This window comes from Suricata suricatta, chromosome 9 (genome assembly GCF_006229205.1).
Source record: "Suricata suricatta isolate VVHF042 chromosome 9, meerkat_22Aug2017_6uvM2_HiC, whole genome shotgun sequence".
In the NCBI taxonomy this organism is placed as follows: Eukaryota; Metazoa; Chordata; class Mammalia; order Carnivora; family Herpestidae; genus Suricata; species Suricata suricatta.
This window is the reverse complement of record NC_043708.1, coordinates 135,280,305-135,302,176: the sequence shown is the minus strand read 5'-3', so window position 1 is coordinate 135,302,176 and position 21,872 is coordinate 135,280,305. Positions and strand designations below refer to the sequence as shown.

At 55.9% G+C, this 21,872-nt stretch overlaps 2 protein-coding genes across 12 annotated transcripts in view; one reads left to right on the top strand and one right to left on the bottom strand.

Moving 5' to 3' along the window:
• MAN2A2 (mannosidase alpha class 2A member 2) overlaps nt 1–18,176 on the top strand; it is a 33,788-nt gene extending 15,612 nt beyond the window's left edge. For 8 of the 11 annotated variants that reach the window (XM_029953010.1, XM_029953009.1, XM_029953006.1 and 5 more), the window contains 15 exons: nt 210–412; nt 622–804; nt 960–1,074; nt 1,309–1,376; nt 1,540–1,705; nt 2,225–2,461; nt 2,685–2,807; nt 3,129–3,243; nt 3,495–3,628; nt 3,768–3,909; nt 5,393–5,526; nt 5,819–5,893; nt 7,686–7,880; nt 8,018–8,128; nt 8,742–10,904. In XM_029953010.1, the coding sequence (XP_029808870.1) occupies nt 210–412; nt 622–804; nt 960–1,074; nt 1,309–1,376; nt 1,540–1,705; nt 2,225–2,461; nt 2,685–2,807; nt 3,129–3,243; nt 3,495–3,628; nt 3,768–3,909; nt 5,393–5,526; nt 5,819–5,893; nt 7,686–7,880; nt 8,018–8,128; nt 8,742–8,894 (2,154 nt within the window). In that variant the 3' untranslated portion in view covers nt 8,895–10,904. The other 3 variants (XR_003913752.1, XM_029953011.1, XM_029953012.1) reach the window with 3 other exon arrangements.
• On the bottom strand, nt 17,916–19,552 carry HDDC3 (HD domain containing 3). Its single transcript, XM_029953013.1, has 4 exons — nt 19,397–19,552; nt 19,033–19,088; nt 18,681–18,921; nt 17,916–18,385 (listed from the first exon to the last, which is right to left on the bottom strand). The coding sequence occupies exons 1-4, from the start codon at nt 19,506–19,508 to the stop codon at nt 18,255–18,257; spliced, it is 540 nt and encodes a 179-aa protein (XP_029808873.1). The 5' UTR covers nt 19,509–19,552; the 3' UTR covers nt 17,916–18,254.
• Between the last annotated feature and the right edge of the window lie 2,320 nt (nt 19,553–21,872).

Below are 21,872 nucleotides of genomic sequence, written 5' to 3'. Positions count from 1 at the left end.
AGGCCCCCCCCCCAAGTCCTGCAGCCTGGCCCTTCCTGGGGGCTTCCTGACTCTTGGGCAGGGTCTCCCTTCGGTGTGGGAATTCCTTCCTGGGCTCACAGCTTCTGTGTGTGGTGGGAAAGGGTAAGATGGAGTGATCATGGGGGGGTCGTCAACAATTCCCAGAAGCCTCTGGAACTGATGGACGTGGGTTTCTGGGGTCCCCACAGGCCCAGTTTGGCACCCTCTCTGACTATTTTGATGCTCTGTACAAGAGGACAGGGGTGGAGCCGGGGGCCCGGCCTCCAGGGTTTCCCGTGCTGAGCGGGGATTTCTTCTCCTACGCCGACCGTGAGGACCATTACTGGACGGGCTATTTCACTTCCCGGCCCTTCTACAAGAGCTTGGACCGTGTCCTGGAGGCCCACCTGCGGTGAGACCCCGCCCCCCATCCTTCTCGGCTGGGAGGAGGAGTATGAGACTGTGGGGCTTAAGGAGGGGCTGGATTGGCTCAGAAGGCCCTAGAAAGGCTTGGAGAGCCAGGCAGGCAGAGAAGTGGCAGAGAGAAGGGGACGGGGCGTGCGGCACCAGGGCGGGCCTGGGAGCCGTGGGCAGGAGGCTGACCTCTCTCTCTGCGGGCAGGGGGGCGGAGATCCTGTACAGCCTGGCTGCAGCCCACGCCCGCCGCGCTGGACTGGCTAGCCAGTACCCGCTCTCCAACTTCGCCCTTCTGACGGAAGCCCGGCGCACCCTGGGGCTCTTCCAGCACCACGACGCCATCACCGGAACCGCCAAGGAGGCGGTCGTGGCCGACTATGGCGTCAGGTGAGGGCCTCTCCTCCTCTTCATTGGCTCCACGCCCTCGCCCGCTGTCCCAGAGAAAGGCTGTGCGGAGCCGTCCAGGGCCAGGCCTGCCAGGGAGATGCGCAGTCTGTCCACGGCCACCTCCACGGCCCCTCTCCCGCCCCCTGTCCCCCCAGGCTCCTGCGCTCCCTCGTCAGCCTGAAGCAGGTCATCATCAATGCAGCACACTACCTGGTGCTGGGGGATAAGGAGACCTACCACTTCGACCCTGAAGCCCCCTTTCTCCAAATGGTGAGCCCCCACCCCCACCCTCCTGGCCCCCATCCTTGCTCTGCTCAGGACACCTGCCATAGGAGGGTGTGGTAGGAGCGTGTCACTCTTCTTATCCTTCCCTGCCCCAGGGGTGAAATATCTGTGCCCAGGGCAGCTGGCGGTCCACATCCAGGACAGGCAGGGAAGGAGGCGAGATGCCAATCTGGGCCAAGCCCCCTGACGGGTCTTCCCTTCCCACCCCCTTAATCCCAGGACGACACCCGCCTGACTCACGACGCCCTCCCGGAGCGCACAGTTATCCAGCTGGACTCCTCGCCCAGGTGAGCCAGACCAGGCCAGGCGCAGAGGCGAAGCCACCCCGGCTCCTGACACCGTCTCGACCCCTCACCAGCCCAGCTACCGGGGGCCTCTAGGCCCGGCCTCCTGCTCCCTCCTCCGCCGCCCAGGACGAGCCTGCTTGGGTGAGCCCGCCTCTCCCTGCAGGTATGTGGTGCTGTTCAACCCGCTGGAGCAGGAGCGGTTCAGCGTGGTGTCCCTGCTGGTCAGCTCGCCCCGCGTGCGTGTCCTTTCTGAGGAGGGCCAGCCGCTGGCCGTGCAGATCGGCGCGCACTGGAGCTCTGCCACCGACGTGGTCCCCGACGTCTACCAGGTGAGGCGGGCACCCGGGAGGTGGGCCCCCCAGCCCTCCGTGCTCATCCTTGGCCTCTCCCGGGGCCTCCCTCTGCCTGTGGCACCAGCCTCCCGCCCTCCTGCTTATGCCCCAGGTTGGGGACAGGTGTCTTGGGGAGAGGGGATGCCCAGAGGACAGGCACTGTTGGGATTTGGGTCTGTCTGTGAAAGGCAGGTGAAGGTTGGTGAACTCCCATAAGAGTGAGAATGGCGGCCAGGGTGCCCTGTTATGTCTTCATTCGTTAAGCGGTTATTGAAAGTTTAATGTGTGATTGCCATTTCAGAGTTTCTCAGATAGCATTTGAGACTCCTAAAAGTCTGACCAGAGGCAGGTACGTCACCTCCACCATCAGAGGAGGGGATAGAGGCCCCAGCGGTACAGGGTACTGTTCAGGCTTCCCAGCTAGTACGAAAGCCCCAGGACTAGAACCCCGGGCCCGCGTCCGGAATTGGTGCCCATGCTGTGGGCCGCGCTTCCTCACCCTTCCTGTGCCAGCAGGTGTCCGTGCCCATCCGCCTGCCAGCCCTTGGCCTTGGCGTGCTGCAGCTGCAGCTGGGCCTGGACGGGCACCGCACACTGCCCTCCTCCGTGCGCGTCTACCTGCATGGCCGGCGGCTCTCCATCAGCAGACAGGACGCCTTTCCTCTGCGTGTTATCGACTCTGGCACCAGCGACTTTGCCCTCAGCAACCGCTACATGCAGGTCTGGTTCTCAGGCCTTACCGGGCTCCTCAAGGTAAAGGCCAGGGCCGGGGGGCTGAGGAGGGTGTGCGTGGCAGCGGGACGGCACTGAGCCGCCACCTGACTGACGGCGGGCCTCGGAGCGGGCCGACTGGGCTCCGGGCTTACGGCGCGGGGCAGCTGGGCTGGCTTCTGGGGGAAGTTCGTCCGTGCCCTCCCAGGGGGCAGGCCTGACATGCGGGTGTGGGGCCAGGGGTCAGGGCTGTGTTTTTTGGCAGAGCATCCGAAGGGTGGACGAGGAGCAGGAGCAGCGGGTGGACATGGAGTTCCTCATTTACGGCACCCGCGCGTCCAAAGACAAGAGTGGAGCCTACCTCTTCCTGCCTGATGGGGAGGCCCAGGTACCCTAACGACTCCCCAAAACCCCAGGCGGCCCCGGGAGGCCCCACTAGCGGAGGGCACGAGGAGCCATGTGAACCGAGGCGGTGAGGAGGAGGGGCCCCGGCCTTCCTCCAGGACGGTCCCCGCCTGCCAGGGGCTTCGTCGGGCTGCCTCCGGAAGTCCGGCTGGCGGAGGAGCGGCAGCCGGGGGCCTGGGCCAGCCCGGCCAGGGGTCTCAAGCCGGGGCCTGTGGGGAGCAGGTACCTCTGTCCAGGCCGGGCCGGTGCCTCCACGCTGTGCCTTCTGTGCTGTGGCTTCAGCGGTCACCTGCTCTTTCCCCAGCCCTACGTCCCCAGGGAGCCCCCTGTGCTGCGTGTCACCGAGGGCCCTTTCTTCTCGGAGGTGGTCGCCTACTACGAGCATGTTCGCCAGGCGGTGCGGCTCTATAACCTGCCAGGTGAACCCCGCCCACGGGGAAGTTCGGAGGGGAGGGGCGGGGAGGGCCGCACAGGCTGTGTGCTGCTCTACCTTCTGCTCACTGCCCACGGTCTGTTCCCAACAAACGTATTGTTTGTGATGAGGGTCAGGGTGGTTCTCTGGGAGACAAGGTCCTCCAGAAATGCGGGGCACCCCGGGGGGTCTGGGCATGGCCTCTCCCTGCCCAGTCTCTCCAGCCTCTCCATGCTCACCCTTTGTCTCTATGCCCAGGGGTGGAGGGGCTGTCCCTGGACATGTCATCCCTGGTGGACATCCGGGACTACATCAACAAGGAGCTGGCCCTGCGCATCCACACGGACATTGGCAGCCAGGGCGCCTTCTTCACGGACCTCAACGGCTTTCAGGTGACTCCTGGGGCCCCAGGAACGCACGCAACAGGCCCTGGGAGAGGAGGAGGAGGAATCCGAGGCGAGAGTGACCTGGGGCCCCGCTAGGCCCACATGGTGCCTGGATGCCCCCGACCTGCCGGTCTCCCCCTCTCAGGTGCAGCCCCGGCGCTATCTGAAGAAGCTACCCCTGCAGGCCAACTTCTACCCCATGCCAGTCATGGCCTACATCCAGGATGCCCAGAACCGCCTCACCCTGCATACAGCGCAGGCCTTGGGTGTCTCCAGCCTGCACGATGGTGAGTGGAGTACAGGAGCCAGTGCGCAAGGGGATGGGCGCAGTGGAAGCGGTCTGTGGCCCGGGCCTCTCCCCTCAGCAGGCCCCACCCCTACCCAGTTCCCACCACCTCTGTGCCTGCAATCATTATCAGAGAGCCATTAACTCCCATCAGTCACACACAGGCCTTGCAGGAGGGCTGACCCCTGCTGTCACCCTCCCCCCTAGCGGAGGCAGCCATGGAGGTGACTGGGGGGGGGGGGGGCCCTGTCAGATCCCTTTAAGATGCATCCCAGTATCGAATAGTTACTCTACTGGCCAGGGATGGGAGTGGGGGCAGTTGGGAAAGCATATGTGATGGTATAACGAAATAGCAAAGGAGAAAAACGCATGCTACTATTAAAAGAATAGCATCTTTAAGAATTAAAACAAGGGCATGAGGGGTGCTGGCCTGGGACTGGGCCCCCCGAGGTGGCTCCTGCGTCCTCAGGGTAAAGTGAACACTTGGCTCCTGGTGGCCTCTGAGGCTTTCAGGTCGTCTGTGTTGGGGACAGAGCCTTTGTGCAGGGCCAAGCCGAGAGGCTTTTCCTGGGGGCTGGTGGCCAGGGCAGTCGAGGCCTGACCCCCTGCTGAAGGAGTGTGGCTCTGATCGCCTCACTATCAGACTGTGCCACAGCTCTGTCTACACCATCAACTGCTAGCTAAACCCCACCGGATTCCCTCTGCCCTTCTGGAAAACAGTGTGCTAAGAGATGATTGTTTTGTAGGCACGGATCCATTTTACAACTTTCAGGTGTCTTTCCAAAAAAAGATTGCTCAGGGCACAGGGATGTGGGAGCCACAGAAGTCCGCACCCTGGGCTGGGGGGATGGGCAGGGCCATCTGGTGGGCGCTCTCAGGAGCTTCTTAGAAAACCCCTCACCCCAGCGTGTGTCAGCTTTGCGGCGAGCCCCTTCCCCGAGCAGATGTGACCAAGAAAGCACAGGCGGTCATCTGCCATCCCTTTTCCCCAGGGCAGCCTTAAACGACACCTGATTGGGGCTCCTGTCTGGTTTGCCATCTGCCCGTGCTCTCTGGACTCTGCTTGTGACGGACGAGGCGGCAGAGCTGGAGTCTGGCCCAGCCTCGAAGCGGGATGGGAGGGCGTGGGTTCTAGTCTCCGCAAGCTCTGCCCTGGCCGCCTGGACCAGGGCCTCCGCAGCAAACGCTGCTGGCTGTCCGTAGCAATTCTATGTCCGCTGGTTTTCTCCGAGTGGCCAATGCGGCTGGGCGCTCACGCCCGCGCGCCCGGGTCTGTGCCCCTCCCTGGGCCAGGAGCTGCCTTCTCCAGCCTCTTTGGTTTCCTCTTCTGTGATTCTGGCCCTTCACTCTGTCCCCTTCCAGCTCCTCTCCCGAGTGACCCGCCTGCGGGTGTGGCACCCTGGGTTTTTCCCTCGGGGCCTGAGGTTGGGATTCTTCTTCCAAAAGCCCAGTATCTGCTTGGGGCTCACAGTGAACTTCCCCAGGCCAGCTGGAGGTGATCCTGGACCGTCGGCTGATGCAGGATGACAACCGGGGTCTGGGTCAGGGGCTCAAGGACAACAAAAGAACCTGCAACCATTTCCGCCTCCTGTTGGAACGGCGAACCCTGGGCAGCGAGGTAAATTCTGGGCCTCCCGCCCTCGGAGCCAGGTCAGGCTGGGTGCTTGGGCAGCAGAGCTAGAGGCGGGCGAGGGGTAGCGAGCATAGTGCTTCTCCTGGGGCGTGGGGAGTGGGTCTGACACTCTGCTTCTCCATCTCCGGCAGCCTGGCACCTCCCTTCTCCCAGAGTCCTGACGCCCGTGTCCCCAAGCCACCTCCTGCCTTCCTCTGTGTCCCCTCCCCACCGCCATGCTCTCTAACCCTCTCTGCTCCATCCCCATTCATCTCATGGCTCTCTTTGCCCCCACCAGCCTGGCTTTTTCTCCAAACTGGCAGCCATGTTTAGGGGCTTGATCTTTCCCAGCAGCAGGAGCAGTAACCGAGAGGTAAGGGCCAGCAGTGGGGGCGGTGAACTAGCACTAGCACGTGGTGGCTGGACTTGGAGCCTGCGGAGGACGGAGCCTGCCATCCAGTCTCCCCCGTCTGGCTCGGTCCTCGCGCACCAAGGAGCTACTGAGCACCTGCTGTGCTTTAGGGCCTGAGGGGGACACAGACACCTCTGACCCCAACCCTGCTCTCCAGGACTTCATTCGGGAGTAGGGGTGGGGGGTAAGCTACGTGCGTAAGAATAAGGGACAAGTAGGTCAGCTGGTGCAGAGGAGTGGGAGGACATTGTGAGCCAAGGCGAAGGAGGACAGCTTCTCGGGGACACGCTGGCCAGGCGCGGCTGTGGTGAATGGGGCTCTGATCTAAACCCAAGAACCGGGGCGCCTGGGGGGCTCAGTCAGTAAGCTTCAGACTTCGGCTCAGGTCCTGATCTCGTAGTTTGTGAGTTCGAGCCCCGCGCTGTGCTGACAGCTCAGAGCTGGAAGGCAGGAAAGACCGCGCGAACGGGGAACAGCAGTGTACTAACTCGGCTAGACCACAGCTGCTAGTCCGGCTTGGTAGATTCTAGCCACATGTGGTTATTAAGTTAATTAAAACTAAATAAGGGGTGTTTGCGTGGCTCAGTCAGTTAAGAGTCCTACTCGATTTCAGCTCAGATCATGATGTCAAAATTGGTGAGTCTGAGCCCCATGTTGGGCCCCACATTGACAACATGGAGCCTGCTTGGGATTCTCTTTCCCTCTGTCTCTCTGTTCCTCTACCGCTCACTTCTACTGTCTCTCAAAACAAATTGACATAAAAGACCCAAATGTAATAACAAGTTCAGTTCTTCAGTCATGTTGGTTATGTTTAAGCACCCAGTGACCACAGGTGGCTAGCAGCTACTCTGTTCCTACAGGTATAGCTTATTTCCTTCTTTGGAGAAAGTTCTGGTAGCCATTGCTAGGCTAGCATGGGGTCAGGGGTTGGTTGGGGCAGACGGTAGTGGGCCCAGAATGACTGGCTGGGGGGCCTGGACTTTATGTGGGAGGCCAGTGCGGGATCTGACGGAGGGTCACTGTCGGACTCCGGCCAGAGCCTGGCCGTCTAACAGCAGGAACAGGGCGGGCCTGCAGGGAGCCTGGAGGTGGGTCATGGTTTACAGGCTGTTCAAGCAGCAAGTGTCTGTGGCTTGACCCGAGCCATGGGAGGGGAGCTTGGCGTGGGTGTGAGGACGCTGCTGGGGTGGGGATGGAGGTCAGGGGAGAGGGAAGAGAGATTCTGGGCAATTAGAAGGAAGGTGGCATTAGGGACAGAGGTTCCAGGAGATGGAAAAGTGGCTGCCTTAGGGGAAGTCCAGCTTAGGCCTGTGCATGTGGCATCCCGGGAGCCCCCTAAGCGGCCGCCCCTGCGTGGCACAACGGGGTGAGCACCGGGCCCGAGGACCAGGGCTGGCGCTGCAAATGTGGGGCTGGACTTGGAACCACAGGGTACTTGCTCCGTCCGCGGTGGGCACACGTTGGTCTGTGGCCTGTTCTCCTCCCACCCTGAGGGTCTGTGCTGGGAGATGGAAGGTGCTCACGGGGCGTAAGCTCCCAACAGCGTCATGAAAGCAGAGACCCCACGAGGTAGAGGAGACGTGGTCTAGTAAATAGTCCCTTGTATGTTTTAGGAGATGGGACATGGCCACACAGGAAGGTCCTGGAACCTTCCAGACACTTCAGGAAGCTCTCTTCCAAGGATCGGACCCAGGCGTGCGTTGGCCCTCGGCCCGGCTCCGCCCCCTCACTCACATCTCGGCTGGTTTTGCAGGTCCAGGATGGCCGCACTACCAGTTACCCGTCCCTCCTCAGCCACCTGACCTCCACCTACCTGAACACCCCAGTGCTCGCCCTGCCTGTAGCCAAGAGGCAGCTCCCCGGCCCCGGTCTGCGCTCATTTCGTCCCCTGGCGTCCTCCCTGCCCTGTGATTTCCACCTGCTTAACCTGCGGACGCTGCAGGCCGAGGTGAGTACCCCGCCCCCTCTGCACCTCCAGGACCGGATTCTGGCCTTTCCTCATCCGAACTCCTCCCACTCCCACCCCCGGTCCCCATCCCGGTGCTGACACCCGCCCCCACTGCCCTCTGTGTGTCCGTCACCCAGGATGATGCCTTGCCCTCGGCGGAGACCGCGCTCCTCTTACACCGCAAGGGTTTCGACTGTGGCCTTGAGGCCAAGAACTTGGGCTTCAACTGCACCACGAGCCAAGGCAAGGTGAGTGGGGGCCCGGGCATAGGCAGGAGCAGGGCATGCCAGGGCACGGGAGGCGGGGGGTTGGGGAGCCTGCGGTGAGGGGCACAGGGGCTCCCTCTGGGCTTTTGGAGAGAAAGGGAGAAGCCGTGGCTGAGTGTCTTCAGCAGCCGAGGCCCGGCCAGGGCGAGTTCTGGACGAGGCATGTGGTCCATGAGCAGGAGCTGCCGCCAGACAAGGCGGAAAACGTCAGAAATAAAACCCCAAAGCCGTCGTGCTACAACTCTGAAAGCTCTCGTCGTGGCTCAGGCCAGCGCCACTAAGTCCCTCCACCTGCCATGGCCTGTGCTGGGCACTGGCGATTCCCGAGCGGGCCTAACATGGTCCGTGTCCCCAAGGAGCTCGCCGCTCGGTGCGGTGGCGCCTACCCTGAGGTCTGTGGGCGGGCTTTGGGGTTGAGCGGAGCGAACCCCTGGCCTGAACACAAACTACCACACGCAGGTAGGCACCGTGTCACCGAGAGGCGCCGGGGCCTCTGTGAGGCTCCTAAAGAGGTAGCGAGTCCTACAGAGAAAGCGCTGCATCACGTCACGTGTGAGCACCCAGCACAGCCCTGTGCCCTGTGTCCTCTCCACAGGTGGCCCTGGGGAGCCTTTTCCACGGCCTGGATGTGGCTTTCCTGCAGCCGACCTCCCTGACGTTACTGTACCCTCTGGCCTCGCCCTCCAACAGCACCGACGTCTATCTGGAGCCCATGGAGATTGCCACCTTCCGCCTCCGCTTGGGCTAGCGCTTCTCATGGCCTGAAGGGAAAGTTCTTCCACAGAGACTGCCTCTTCCATAAGGTCGGGTTGGACGAGCAGGAAGGGTATCCTGTCCCGATCTACCTCTCAGAACTGTGACAGACTGGGCTCTGCCCTCGTTTTCTGTTTCTCGTTGCTTCTGTGTTCAGTGGCAACCCCAAGCCCGGCGTTGGGTAGACAGGGCAGATGCCAGTGAGATCTTGGCCAGAGGGTCCGTGGTCAGAGTGGGCGGTGCCAGCCTCTGTTTCGGGTTGTGAGCAGCACCCAGTTGAGCACAGGGTCAAGCACCCACCCTTCTCCCAAAATGGGGTGGAGGAGAAGCAGGGTCAGAAAAGGAAGGGAAGGCTGAGTGAGTAGGGACCCAGTGCCAGGTCACTGGAGGTGAGAGCTGACTCTGGTGAGGGTCCTCTGGTTATGTAGGGACTGGATGTCCCGATGTGACCAGCAGGAACTGAGTGACAGCTGGGAGGAGGGGTGGGGACCCAGAGTTAGCAGAGGGGAGGAGGAGGTGGAATCTTTGCTTTCTGTGACGCCTCCACTGTGAGGGCTCCCCGGCCTGCACGCCCCGGCCAGGGGCTGTGGTGTGGCAGAAGGGCCTCCCTAGAGACCGTCTCATGGCTAGAGATCATAGCACGCTTCAGATATCAAAGCCCCCATCTGATCCTGGGTGCCCGGACTGTGTGGTGATGTGTGGGGCGGTGGCAGGGACATGGGGGCGTCCACCATCCTCGCTGACCCCTCTTTGCTTCCTGTACTCTGTACGCCACTGTCCACCGGAGTCCCGCCCGGGGGCATCTGGTCTGGCATACTTCCTTTCCCTGGAAAGAACAAGGAGCCTCCAGGCCCCCATGAGCGTGAGCCATTTGGGAAGGCTTTCCACCCCATCCCTGCAGCCAGGCCCCGAAGCTTCCGCCGCGGTACGTTCTGCTGCAGAGCATTCGAGTCCTGGCACAGGGATTCAGGACACGTAGAGTGAACCAGGAGGCAGTAGGCCTGCTCAGCAGCCTTCTTCAGCTTCGAGGAATAGAGCAAAGGTTTTGGTGGTCTCTATAGGTGCCGAAGCAATATTTAAAGTTTTAAATCTTTCCCTTCTTAAAAATCTCAGTAAGTTAAGATACAAAGAAACTTCTAATCTAGGTAAAATCTGTGTCAGAAACCAGCCGATCATGACATTTGAAAGAGTCAGACACCCCAGACATTCCCATAAAAGTCAGAAATTAGCCAAGGATGTGCTATTATTTAGCAGGGTCCTGGCACCGTAATCCCACAGGAGAGCAGGCGAAGGAGAGGAAGTCACCATTGTCTTTATTGGAGACACTAGAACGCAACCTGTAGAATCCAAGAGAATCGGCTGGAGAGCTGGTGCGGCCATTCCGTGGGTGGGTACCAGGGGTAGACCTCATGCTCCTGTAAGGACTGCGGGTCTCTCCGAGGCCGCCCCTAAATTCAGTGTATTCCAGTGGGATTGGATACCTTTGGAATTTTGATGAGTCCTAAAGTTCATTTAGAAGAGTAAATACGTGAGAATACTAACAAATTCGGAATGGTGGTGAGTCGGGGGCAGGGGGCCACCAAGGGGGGGAAGGGCACGTGTCCTGTGACATTGCCCCAGGGACTAGCAGGTGGCCACGTGTGGTCCGTGTGACCTGGTGTGGAATCGGACAGACCGACTGATGGAACCAAAGTCAGAGTCCAGAAGGAGACCCAGGTAGACGGGAATTTAGTGGGATAAAAGGATTATTTGAAGTGGGGAAAAGACGGACTGCTTTAAATAGTTACTTTTAAGACACTGGCTGTCAAAGTAAGAGATCTGTAGCGCACGGTCTCCACAAAAATTAGTCCCAGAGAGAAGAAATGAAAAAATTAAACTACAAAAATCACTGAAGAAAATACAGGGTATTATTATACTTGTGGTGTGGAGTACTCTGTTCTAAACAGACGCAAAACCTGGAAGATGTGACAAGGGAAAAGATTAAACAGATTTTATTACCAAAAAATACTGAAAGTTTTATATACGATGGAAAACATCAAGGTTAAAATACAAATGACAATCTGGGAGAAAATGTTTGCAGCACCTTGAAAATCGATGAGTTAATCACTTTAGGTTAAAGCTAGCTTTGGGGTTCAGAGAAGGTCCCCCAGGCCTGGTCAGCCCCTACCTGAATGTCAAGAGTCCTTTGAGATCATGAAGGACTGTCAGCAGCATTGGGTCAGGCACGCGGAATCCTTTCCGTGTCGCTGTGGAAGAAATAAGGTTATCGATGTGTGATGCTCGGCGAGTACCCAGCCCATAGGGGAGCTCAGTAGACCGGAGCCGTGATCTGATGAGTGAAGGATGCCCAGCAGTTCCGTACATCAGGTGTCAGTTACTCGGGTAACATGGCCTACAACCACATGATAAGGGAGACTGTGTGCCCCCTAGGAAGTGAGCAGAATAAAGGCTGTTTATCTCTGGAAGTCTTAGAGGTACCACGAAAGCATCCATCTGCCAGGTCAGTGTTTCATGCTACACACTGGCCTTTTAGAACGACTTCAGGCAGCGTTGTTGAGGGCGTGGTCCCGGGTCACCAGAAGTCCAGCTTTCTGGCCTCTCCTCCCCAGGCTGCTCCTTCAACCTGGATGTTGGACTGAGGGCCTGTGGAGCAGAGACTAAGACTCGCTGAGACTGACCCGAAACACGAACAAGAAACCAACGTTTCTGCATAGAACGTAGGAGGAAAAGCCGATTGCTGGGCACAGTCTACTGAACCAATTTCTGGGATTGGCAGTCAAAAGATCTACTTTTTTAACTAGGTTTCCAGTGATTCTTTTATGCACAGAATTTTAAAAAAATTTTAATGTTTATTCATTTTTGAGAGACAGAGCATGAGCAGGGGTGGGGCAGAGAGAGAGAGAGAGAGGGAGACAGAATCTGAAGCAGGCTCCAGGCTCTGAACTAATTGTCAGCACAGAGCCCGATGAGGGGCTCGAACTCACAAACCCTGAGATCATGATCTGAGCCGAAGTCTGATGCTAACCGACTGAACCACCCAGGCGCCCCTTGCACCCATAATTTGGAAATGGGCCTGTGATTTTAAGGCAAGCAGCCATCCTTTACCGCCATGTGCGGGCACGGAGGCCTCCGTTCCGAGCATTATAATCATAATTAGAACCAGGACGTGACCCAGAAGCAACTTCAACCACTGGAAATAGCATTCTGTTCCCCCCGGGAGCCCCGCGTGCACTCAGAGCGATCCCATGTCGACGAAGAGAGGACCATATGGCCAGGTGGAACCATGGAGAGGGGACTGAAGCCAAAAAGCCAGTCCTCCTGTGCAGGGGGAGGCGGGCACAGGTGGCGCTCTGATTCAGCTTGCCTCAGGGGTGGCCACAGAGAGAACCCGCGAGAAAGAGCAACCTCTGTAACATCGAGCTCACCTGCCTACCCCACAGTCACCGTGGTCAGCTAGCTGCCCTCACGCGCTCACGAAGGGGGACCGTCACAGTCTGGGCCGTGGCAATGAAGCTGGGCACCCAAAGCAGAGCTCCCTGAACTAGATCTTTGTTTTTCGCTAACAAAAGTACGTACAACACTTCAAGGGCGAGAACAGGTGATGGAGGAGGACTCCAGATCCTTCCGAGCAAACCAATTTTACGTAAGGTCCATGGGAAATAATCCAGATCTTAACTGTTACCTGGACCAAGTGGGTCTGCAAAGAGTCTCTGTCCATTCTGGGGCCTGGACCTCCCTGACTGAGAATAAACGTGAACTGAAAGTGCACTCGGCGCAGGAAACCCTAGGGCTTCCCGGCGTTTGGAATGGACGGGGTGGAAGATGTAAGACCCAGCACTGAGGATGGAAGCCTCGAGCAGCTCTGTCAGTGGAGGAGGAGAGACGGGTCTCCCCGTCAGCCCGCCTGGGGACCCGACTCAAACCAGAGGAGGGAGCGCACCTATGTCCGCCTCCTCAGCTCCTGACACCTAAGAATGGCAAGCCAGGTGTTTACGGTGCAGAAGCGTAGTCAGAGTGACGCAAGAGGAACCTCTGTGAGCAAGAATGGCGAGAGCACCCCCAGGCCTGAGGAGATGGGAGGCTTGCAGCTCGAGAGGAGGTCCAGCGAAGAACGGCAACGCTGTGACTTCAGAGTCCACGCGGCACCAACAGGTCGCCAGGACTAACCCAGGAAGGCCAGAAGCAGGCTGAGCAAGGAGCAGAGGAAGGGGAAGCAAAGAGGCTGCCAGCTAAAAACAAGACAAAGAGGAAGCGGCCCCAAACAGCGCTTTACGGAAATACAGTCTGTGTACGGCACAAACACTGGATCCCGTGCAAATGGTGTAAAGACTTTTGTGGGTTTGGAAAACAGAACTGAGGAGCCGCTTGACCGCACCACAGAGATTAAAGGAAAACCTAAAAGAGGTGAAGAAAGATGGCAGGGGCGCCTGGGCGGCTCAGTTGGCTAATCGTCCATCTTCAGCTCAGGTCATGATCTCGAGATTCCTGAGTTCAAGCCCCACATCGAGCTCTGTGCTGTCAGCTCAGAGCCCTCTTCAGATCCTCTGTCTCCCTCTCTCTCTCCCTCCCCCATTCTCTCTCTCTCAAAAGTAAAAAAAAAAAAAAAAAAAAAAAAGATGTAGAAGCATTACCATAATGTTTAGTGGCCCTTTTAGGAGAGACTAGGGAGTAGGGAAGAGGAAACCTTCACAAGGAAAATGGAGGCACCCTTCAGAAATGAAGAAAGACGTGTGTGAGTCCTTGCCGTGAAAGTGCTCACCCAAGTTCCAAGAAAGGTACATTAAAAAAAAAAAAATCCTCACCTACATATGTTGCAAATAAATCCCTAAAAACCAACCAGATTTTTAGGAAAGAAACTCCAACAGGAAAGACCGTCAAAATGACCGCAGACAGATAGTTCGCAACAGCGGATACCTGGAGACCAGGAAATAGTACAGTTCACGCTTAGAGAACATAACCATCAGCTCTGGATTCGGTATTAGCTGCCCTGTCGTTCGGAGTGAAGGGGAAATGGCGCTCCAAACACACAGAGGCTGAGAGCTTGCAGTGTGCAAAACTTCAGTGGAAGAAGAAAGGTGTCCTTTGGTGGGGAAAAAACCCAGGGTGCATAAACCGACGGCGGGAATACCGAGTAAGTATTGGCTATAAACTATAATATAGCTTAAAAAGAGTCAGGAATGAGAATTCTAGATAGCAATAATGTTAGGTGTTATTCCAGGGGTCCTTGTCCAGAAGAAACATAAGCATACCTCCTCAAGATTCACACGCACAAAGAAGTTTTTGAGGATGAGAATGTCCACCGGAGCATGGTGTAGTGAAAAGCTGAAAACCTAATTATCTATCAAAAAGAGGAATGCATATAGAAAATACTGTCCATTCGTATGATGAAACGCTCTGAAGTAGTTCAAAGGGATGAGCTAAACGTTATGAGCATCAACATCATAAATCTCATAGGCATTGCTCAAGGGACAAGAAAGCTAGAGGGGTGCCTGGCTGGCTCAGTTGGTAGAGCATGCAGCTGCTCTTGGTCTTTGGGTTGTGAGTTCGAGCCCCACGTTGGGTGCACAGATTGCTTAAAAACAAAATTGAAAAAAAAAAGGTTTACAGAGTGATACATACTTAAAATACTCCAAAAACAAGTACCATAAGGACAGACTTTTCAACAAATGGTATTGGAAAAATTTGATGTCCACATAACAAAGAATGAAGCTGAAAGCTTATCTTACACCTTATACAAAGATTAAAATGAATCAAAGACTCAACTGTAACAACTAAAACTATAAAACTCTTAGAGGAAAACACGAGGAAATCATGACATTGAGTTTGGCAATGATTTCTTAGGACACCAAAAGCAAAGGCAATCATCCTTCTGGAAAGGATTCACATCATTCTAGACGCCATTAAGAATAAGCATGATTCATGGGAAGACACCAAAATGTCAACATTGGCAGGATTCCAGTTGGGAAATGCTGATTCCAAACTCCTGGATGATTTGGAGAGGGTCAAGACTTCCGTGGAGGAAGTCACTGCGGATGTGGAAACAGCAAGAGAACTAGGATCAGAAGTGGAGCCTGAAGATGGGACTGAATCACCCCAGTCTCAGGATAAAACTTGTCCCGGCGGGCAGTGGTTTCCTGTGGATGAGCAAAGTGGTGGAATCTACTAGTGACCATGCCGTGATGACTACTGAAATGACAACAAAGGCTTTGCAGTATTACGTAAATCTGGGTTGACTCCCGTTTTAAAAGTACTGCTGTGGGTTAAGTGCTGTCGAACAGCCTCGCCCGCTCCACGGAAATCATCAGCAGGCTCGGTTGATGCCGCAAACTTCACTGTCGTATTTTAAGCCACCGCCACCCTGGGCAGCAGCCATCAGGCCAGATCCTTCACCAGCAAAAAGACTACGACTCACTGAAAGCTCAGATGATGGTTAGCTTTTTTTTTTTTTTTTTTGCCAATAAAGTATCTTTAAATTAAGGTACATACTGTTTTCTTAGAGACCTAATGCTACTGCACACTTAATACGCTGCAGGATAATGTAAACCTAACTTTTACATCCACTGGGAAACCAGAAAGTACATTTGATGCACTTTGTTGTGAGGTTCTCTTTATTTTTATTTTTTAATGTTTTTATTTATTTTTGAGAGAGCGAGAGACAGCATGAGCAGGGGAGGGTCAGAGAGAGAGGGAGACACAGAATCTGAAGACAGGCTCCAGGCTCTGAGCTGTCAGCACAGAGCCCGATGCGGGGCTCGAACCCACTAACCAGTTGTGAGATCATGACCTGAGCCAGAGTTGGACGCTTAACCGACTGAGCCATCCAGGTGCCCTGTGAGATTCTCTCTATTGCCGTGGCCTGGAACAGAACCTGCAGTGTCTTCACGGTGTGCCTGTGATCTCAAATGGCTCAGGGGAAAAAGTTACTTATTCTGTACTTCGAACTTTGAAGTTTCTGGTTGTTTAAATATATATATTGAATTAAAAAAACGTATCTACATTGAGCTGCTGCATTGGCTGAAATCAAACAGGTTATCTAGGGAGGCCCCACTAGCCATTTCAGACCTGATCTTTACCACGTCCAGTGGTTGGGGCTGACCTCAGTGTAGTCACTCTTGTCTGGTTAAAAAGGCCCAGTAGGGGGCATCTGGTTGGCTCAGTCAGTAGGGCCTGCAACTCCTGATCTTGGCATGGTGAGTTCCAGCCCCATAATGGATGTAGGGATTACTTAAAAATAAATAAGTCAGTAAACTTAAAAAAACTTTTAAAGGGCCAGTAGTGTGGCAAAAAGAGTGGATTGTGGCCTTGAGAATAGTATCCTTCCCCTTCCCTGTCTCATCTGGTTATTACACAGCACAGATGAAGTAACACACGTGACAAGGTGTTTTTGTAAAACAGCAAGCACCTTGTGACAGTTTATCCCTGCCTTCAGGAAAAGGAGTTTTTATTAAATGTCCTGAAACCTTAATTTTGGGTCACTTAAAAACTGCAGATTTATTTTATATATATGTATGTATACATATACATATATTTTTTGTTATTTTTTTAAATGTTTACATTTAATTTTGAGAGACAGAGCACAAGTGGGGGAGGGCCAGAGAAGGAGAGACAGAATCCGAAGCTGTCAGCACAGAGCCCAACGCAGAGCTCAAACTCACAAACTGTGAGATCATGTCCTGAGCCGAAGTCAGACGCTTAACCGACTGAGCCACCCAGGTGTCCCTATATTTTTAAGCTTAAGGAAGAAAGTTTTTTAAAACTCCTGTAATCCTGTCCCCCAAACTAATTTATTAAGAAACTAAAACCAAAATTCTCCAAAACATACCACACCCCAGTCAGCCTTAAGACGACTATGCTGAACTCTTGATCTGTTTACTTGGAATGGTCCTGAAACTCCTTTCCTTTATACTTTTTTTTTTTTCATTTTTTAAAATGCTTAATTTTGAGCAAGAGAGAGCAAGAATTCCAAGCAGGCTCCACGCTGTCAGCACAGAGCCTTTTGCGGGGCTCGAACCCATTGACCGAGAGGTCATAACCTGAGCCCAAGTTCGACGCTTAACTCACTGATCCACCTAGGCACCACCTATATGTTTTTTAAAAATCTTTAAAAATTTTTCTTTTAATTTTTTTTTATCTTTGAGAGACAGTGTGAGCAGAGGAGGGGCAGAGAGAGGGAGACACAGAATCCAAAGCAGGCTCTGAGCTGTCCAACTCTGGGCTCGAACTTAAGAACCATAAGACTACCTGAGCGGAAGTGATAAGCTCACGCGACTGAGCCACCCAGGCGCCCCAATAAACTCCCTTCTTTTTAAATGCACCTTGTTGACCTTTACCATCCCCCCCAAAAGACACTGGGGCATTCTTTGGGTACATAACCATCGTGATCTAGCACGAAATGGCCTTTGACCTAACACCGATTTCCTTATTTCCTTATCTCCCAGGCGTAGCCTTTCCTAGGGGCTAATAACCCTCAGCTGCTCAGCAGCGACCAAAACTCCTTCACCTGACGACCTCTGCCCCCGGACGAAGCCATGAAGCGTCCCTCCCCCTCCTGAACCCCGCCCACTCCAGGGCTCCTTGGGCTGGGCCGCCCGGAACCACTTCCGGAGGCGTCCGGAAGTCCATGTCACTTAGCAACCGAAGGCACTGGTAGAGGGATGGGGCTGGGACTTGCTGTCATCACCGGCCCGGTCACGTTGCTGGGGTCTCTGCAGGGCTCAGCAAGAACAGCCACTAAGCAGGTGGCATTCCTTTCCAAAACGTCTGCCACCCCATCCCATTTTCTTAAGGAGGACGACTACTACCATTTTTTGAGCACCTATGTGTCAGGCTCCATTAGAGACATCACATAATCTAACCCTAATGATTACACAACCTGTGTCACTGGTAAGGAAACCAGGCTCAGAGGGGTTGAGGAACACTTCCCAGGCGGCACACAAACAGAACCCTGCCATCTTGAAGGGCAGGTCTCCCGCGTCCCAGGTCCCATTCAGGAGGCTGGGGAAGGAGCAGCAAGAACTTAAACCTTTACCCAAAATGTTTTATTTTTCATAATGACTTATGAACGAGTGCTTATATAAGCCCAAGTCCCTGGAGCGGGGGCGGGGAGAGTTTTGCCCATGCAAACGAAACAGCAAACAGACCCAAGCAGAAGGGGCAGTGAATGCACCAGGAATGGATGAGCTGCATCTGATTTCCTCAATCCAGGGCTCAGCTTAATTGGCAGGAAACACTGAGAGATATCTGGGCTGAATAAATCAGGGAGTGAGATCCAAAAGCACCGAAAGGCTGGTAATATGAATCCTTTCTGGCCTGGGGAAGGCTGGAGTTTGGGCCACCTGATGGCTCCAAGCACCACTCAGAGTGTCAGCCCTCGCTCCTTAAACAGCTGCTTTAGAGCCTCTTCCAGCTGTCGGTTTGTCCCCTGAAGCCCCTTCACCACTTGCGCTGCCCACTCGAAGTATTCCTGGACTCGATGTTCAGACCATCCTGCATGAGAATGGACAGAAAACTGCTCACAGGACATCCAGGACAGCACTGGATTTTGCCCACTTCCTGGAGGACGAGGCGCAGGGCCAGAGATGAGTTCCGGGTGGGATCTGTTCAGAACACTGGCCCCCGGCCCAGTTACTGTTACCTCTACGGTGTGAAAGGAGATCAGAATATTCTAGTATTCGCTCGGGAAATCAACAAGAAAGCCCTGGCTCTTTTTTCCAGGCACCAACCTGTGCCTGGAGAAGACGGGCATCCCTCCCCTCCCCCTCAGGGCAGGTGGGGAGCGTACCCACTGGGGTGCAGCGATTCAGGTCCCTCAGATTGTACAGCTTGTCTGCCAGCTTCACCAGTTTAGCCCCGGGACTGCTGTGGGGCGCTTGCTCCACCTGCAGCCGCTTTCTCTCCAGCTTGGGCAGCGTCTTGTCATCTGTTACCTCCGCCACCAGACGCCGCACTTGGACCCCAAAGTGCAGCTCCACCTCATCCAGGGTGGTGTCTGTGTCCTCCACTGTGTCATGGAGCAGCGCTGCCTGGGGACAGGCTTCCACTTAGCCCTGCGACTCCAGCCAAGGGGTGGGGTCACGGCTGATGGGGCCCCTTATCCCCACCCTAGCCTCCTAGTAGAGAATGAGGAGAGTTACCTGTAACACCACAATGTCAGTGACTCCCGCCTCATGGGTCAGGATCCGAGCCACACCTGATGGGGCAAAGCAGGAAATCAGACCCGAGGGAGTCCTAGGCTGCGTGTTGCGGATTTTGTAGAGCCAGAGGTGGCTTCTCACTAGATGACCTTGGGCAAGTCCTTTACTGTCTGTGGATGTCAACTGTGCAGAGGAACAACCATGGCTACCACCCCGGTGGTTGTGAGGGTTAAACACGAAAGGTGCCTGGCACAAAGCCTGGTACAGAGCAGGTGCTCAATGAGGGGTAGGCCCTCCGCCTTCCCTTCCCGGTCCCCACCCCCTAGACGCGCCGCTGCCGTTGCTCCCAAGGCGGTGCGCCCACCGATAGGGTGGTTGATGTAGGGTGTCCCTTCGGGGTCCTTCCGCCGCTGCAGTCGGTGCTTGCGCGCCGCGAAGTCGGCAGCCTCCACCAGCTGCGTGGCCTGGGAGCCCATCGCCGGGGTGGGGCGGGCGACTGAGGTCCCGGGAGCCGCTGGAGCCCGGGACGGAGCGTTCACAGCGCCCCCTGGCGCCGCGGAGGCCGGGTGACTGGGGGTTCTGGCCCAGACGGGTTCTCCGCAGCTGAGCTCCTGGCGACAGAGCAACTGGTGTTGGGAGCCCTCAGCACCGCAGCCCCTGCCTGGTTCAGTCGCTCTCCCGGTGGTGCAGGAAGAACATGGCCGGCCTCTCTGGGAGCCCACGGTCTCGGGGAAGGAGGAAGGAGGAAGGAAGACAAACAAGAAATAACACAGTGTCCTCACAGTGTGCAGGGTCCGGGGCTGGAAGACATAGGGGACTATGGTACCTTGGAGGAAGGGCAATTCACTTAGCCTCTGGGGTCACAGACAGCCTCTCCCAGGAGGATCCTCTCCGCCCATGAAAAGACAACCTTCAAGCTGTCAATGCTCTGAAAATTCTCAAAGTGGCCTAAAAATGGTTTCCCCTGCAGGTTTCCCCTGTTCTCAGTTGCCAGACAACAGTTTCGCATTTCTTTCTTGTGCCATAAGTGTTTCTGCTTCAGTCCCCAGGCACCTGCTGCGGGCCCCTCTGGGGATAACTGTTGTCTTGCCATTCTGGGAGCACCACATTGCCAGGCCTCAGCAGGCTCTAGAATAACACTTAACACTGCTGGCTGGTGGCTGTCAGCCTCCTAGAGAAATTCCCGTCTCCGCAGATGGCATCCATGAGGCTTAAGGGGTAAGAGGCACCTGGAGACCCCGGAAGAACTTTCCCTGTGCACTGGGACGGGCTGGTTGTGAAGTATAGTTCTCCGATCCGGCCGGGAGCTTCTGTGTGTTGGCTGGTAGCTAGGGCAGGCGGGGGCTCCAGGGAGAAGTTAATGGGAAGACTCGCCCTTGTTTTTCAGCCTTAGTGGTTGTCATGATGCAGAAGTTAGGGAGGAAAGCTCCAGAGCTGTAACTGAGGTCCCTGGGGCCAAATGGAACGATTTGAATTCCCGGGGCTTCCACAGCAGCCTGGAAGGTGAGAGTGGGTGGAGAGAAATGCTAGTGTGCTCCTCAGGCTCATGGCTCAGCTTCTTGCTCATGCTTCCTTCTGCCGTCTAGTCTGCTGACCCCTTCCCCCTTCAGCTCAGAAACCCTTTGAGAGCTTGGAGACACAATCCCCACATTTTCCAACGGAAGATAGACCCTCAGGCCCTTTCATCTCTCTCTGGAGGTCGGTGACAGAGAAGCTTCAGGTTTGTGTCAATGGTGCCCAGGGGCCTTGGGGTTTTGCTATTTATTTCCTTATTGTCTGCAGCTACAGCTTAGAAAGAGAGATGTCGGGGTCCCTAAGACCAGGGCTGAGGCAGAGGTGACCACTCATGGGCTTTCAGAGGAGGCCGGGCCTTTTGCTGACGGCCCTGAGCTCGGGGCTACTGCTGCTCTTCAGCTGGGTGACGCTTGCTCAGCCGACCTCTCTTTCAGGTACAGCGTTCTCCTCCCCCCTCCCCCCCCTCGCGTGCCCCACCTCGGGTCCCCTATAATTTTAGCACGGGATGGGCTGCTCTGGGGAGCTGGTGGGGGAGGAAAGGAGTCTGCCCTTTTGAGACTGATCCTTTGCACTCTCCAGAGGGGTCGAAGTGGGGTGTGGGGAGCCCATGCTTGCTTGTCTCCCCCACGCTCCTCTCTTCAGCCCTGGCCCACCACCCCCACTTGTGCCAGACCAGCTGGGACGCTGATGGCCGCCACTACCCCGGCTTCTTCTGTCCTCGGCTGTCGGATACCCCGGAGGAAGCATACTGCTGCCACCTGCAGGCTGCAGGGGGCTCCTGCTGCACCCGGGCGGAATTTGAGGCCTTGTACCAGGTCAACCTGTCCGCCCTTCCGCCCCCACCCCTTTTCAGGTGAGAACTCCAGCCTCAGAGCCACTGGGACCCCGACAAGGTGTTCCTGTATCCGGGACTGTGTTTTTAAATTCTGGGGCCGGAGGCTTGTCCAGACTGGTGAGGGGCCGACTTCGAACACAAAATCGCGTGAATGCATGATTACGAACAGTTTTGTGGAGGGGAATTCAGGGGGCTGTGGAGGCGGGAATCAGGGAGCTATTGCATGCATCGTAGGGCTGGGGGTGGGGTGGGACGCGTGTCAAGACTAAGAGGATCTTTAGTCCGCGGATTAAACCCGTTGTGGGCGGAGTTTTCAGTCCTGAATCTGTCCATAGATGGTTTCACGGCACATGCGAGCCCCTGGATTTCTGGTTAGGAATTCTACATTTATCGGAGGAGAGTGGTGTCCCGAGCTTTCTCTGGACGCAGGGGGCTCTGTAACCCCGACTGCAGCAGCCAGCGCGCGCCTGGGGCCAGCGCCTTGATACTC

Excerpts from the sequence above, each read along its gene's own strand:
- HDDC3 (XM_029953013.1), bottom strand. The coding sequence starts at position 19,508 with ATGGGCTCCCAGGCCACGCAGCTGGTGGAGGCTGCCGACTTCGCGGCG. Across the intron at positions 19,089-19,396 it reads CTACATCAACCACCCTATCG|GTGTGGCTCGGATCCTGACC; the intron begins GTGGGCGCACCG and ends TTGCCCCATCAG. Across the intron at positions 18,386-18,680 it reads GAATCGCTGCACCCCAGTGG|GATGGTCTGAACATCGAGTC; the intron begins GTACGCTCCCCA and ends ATTCTCATGCAG.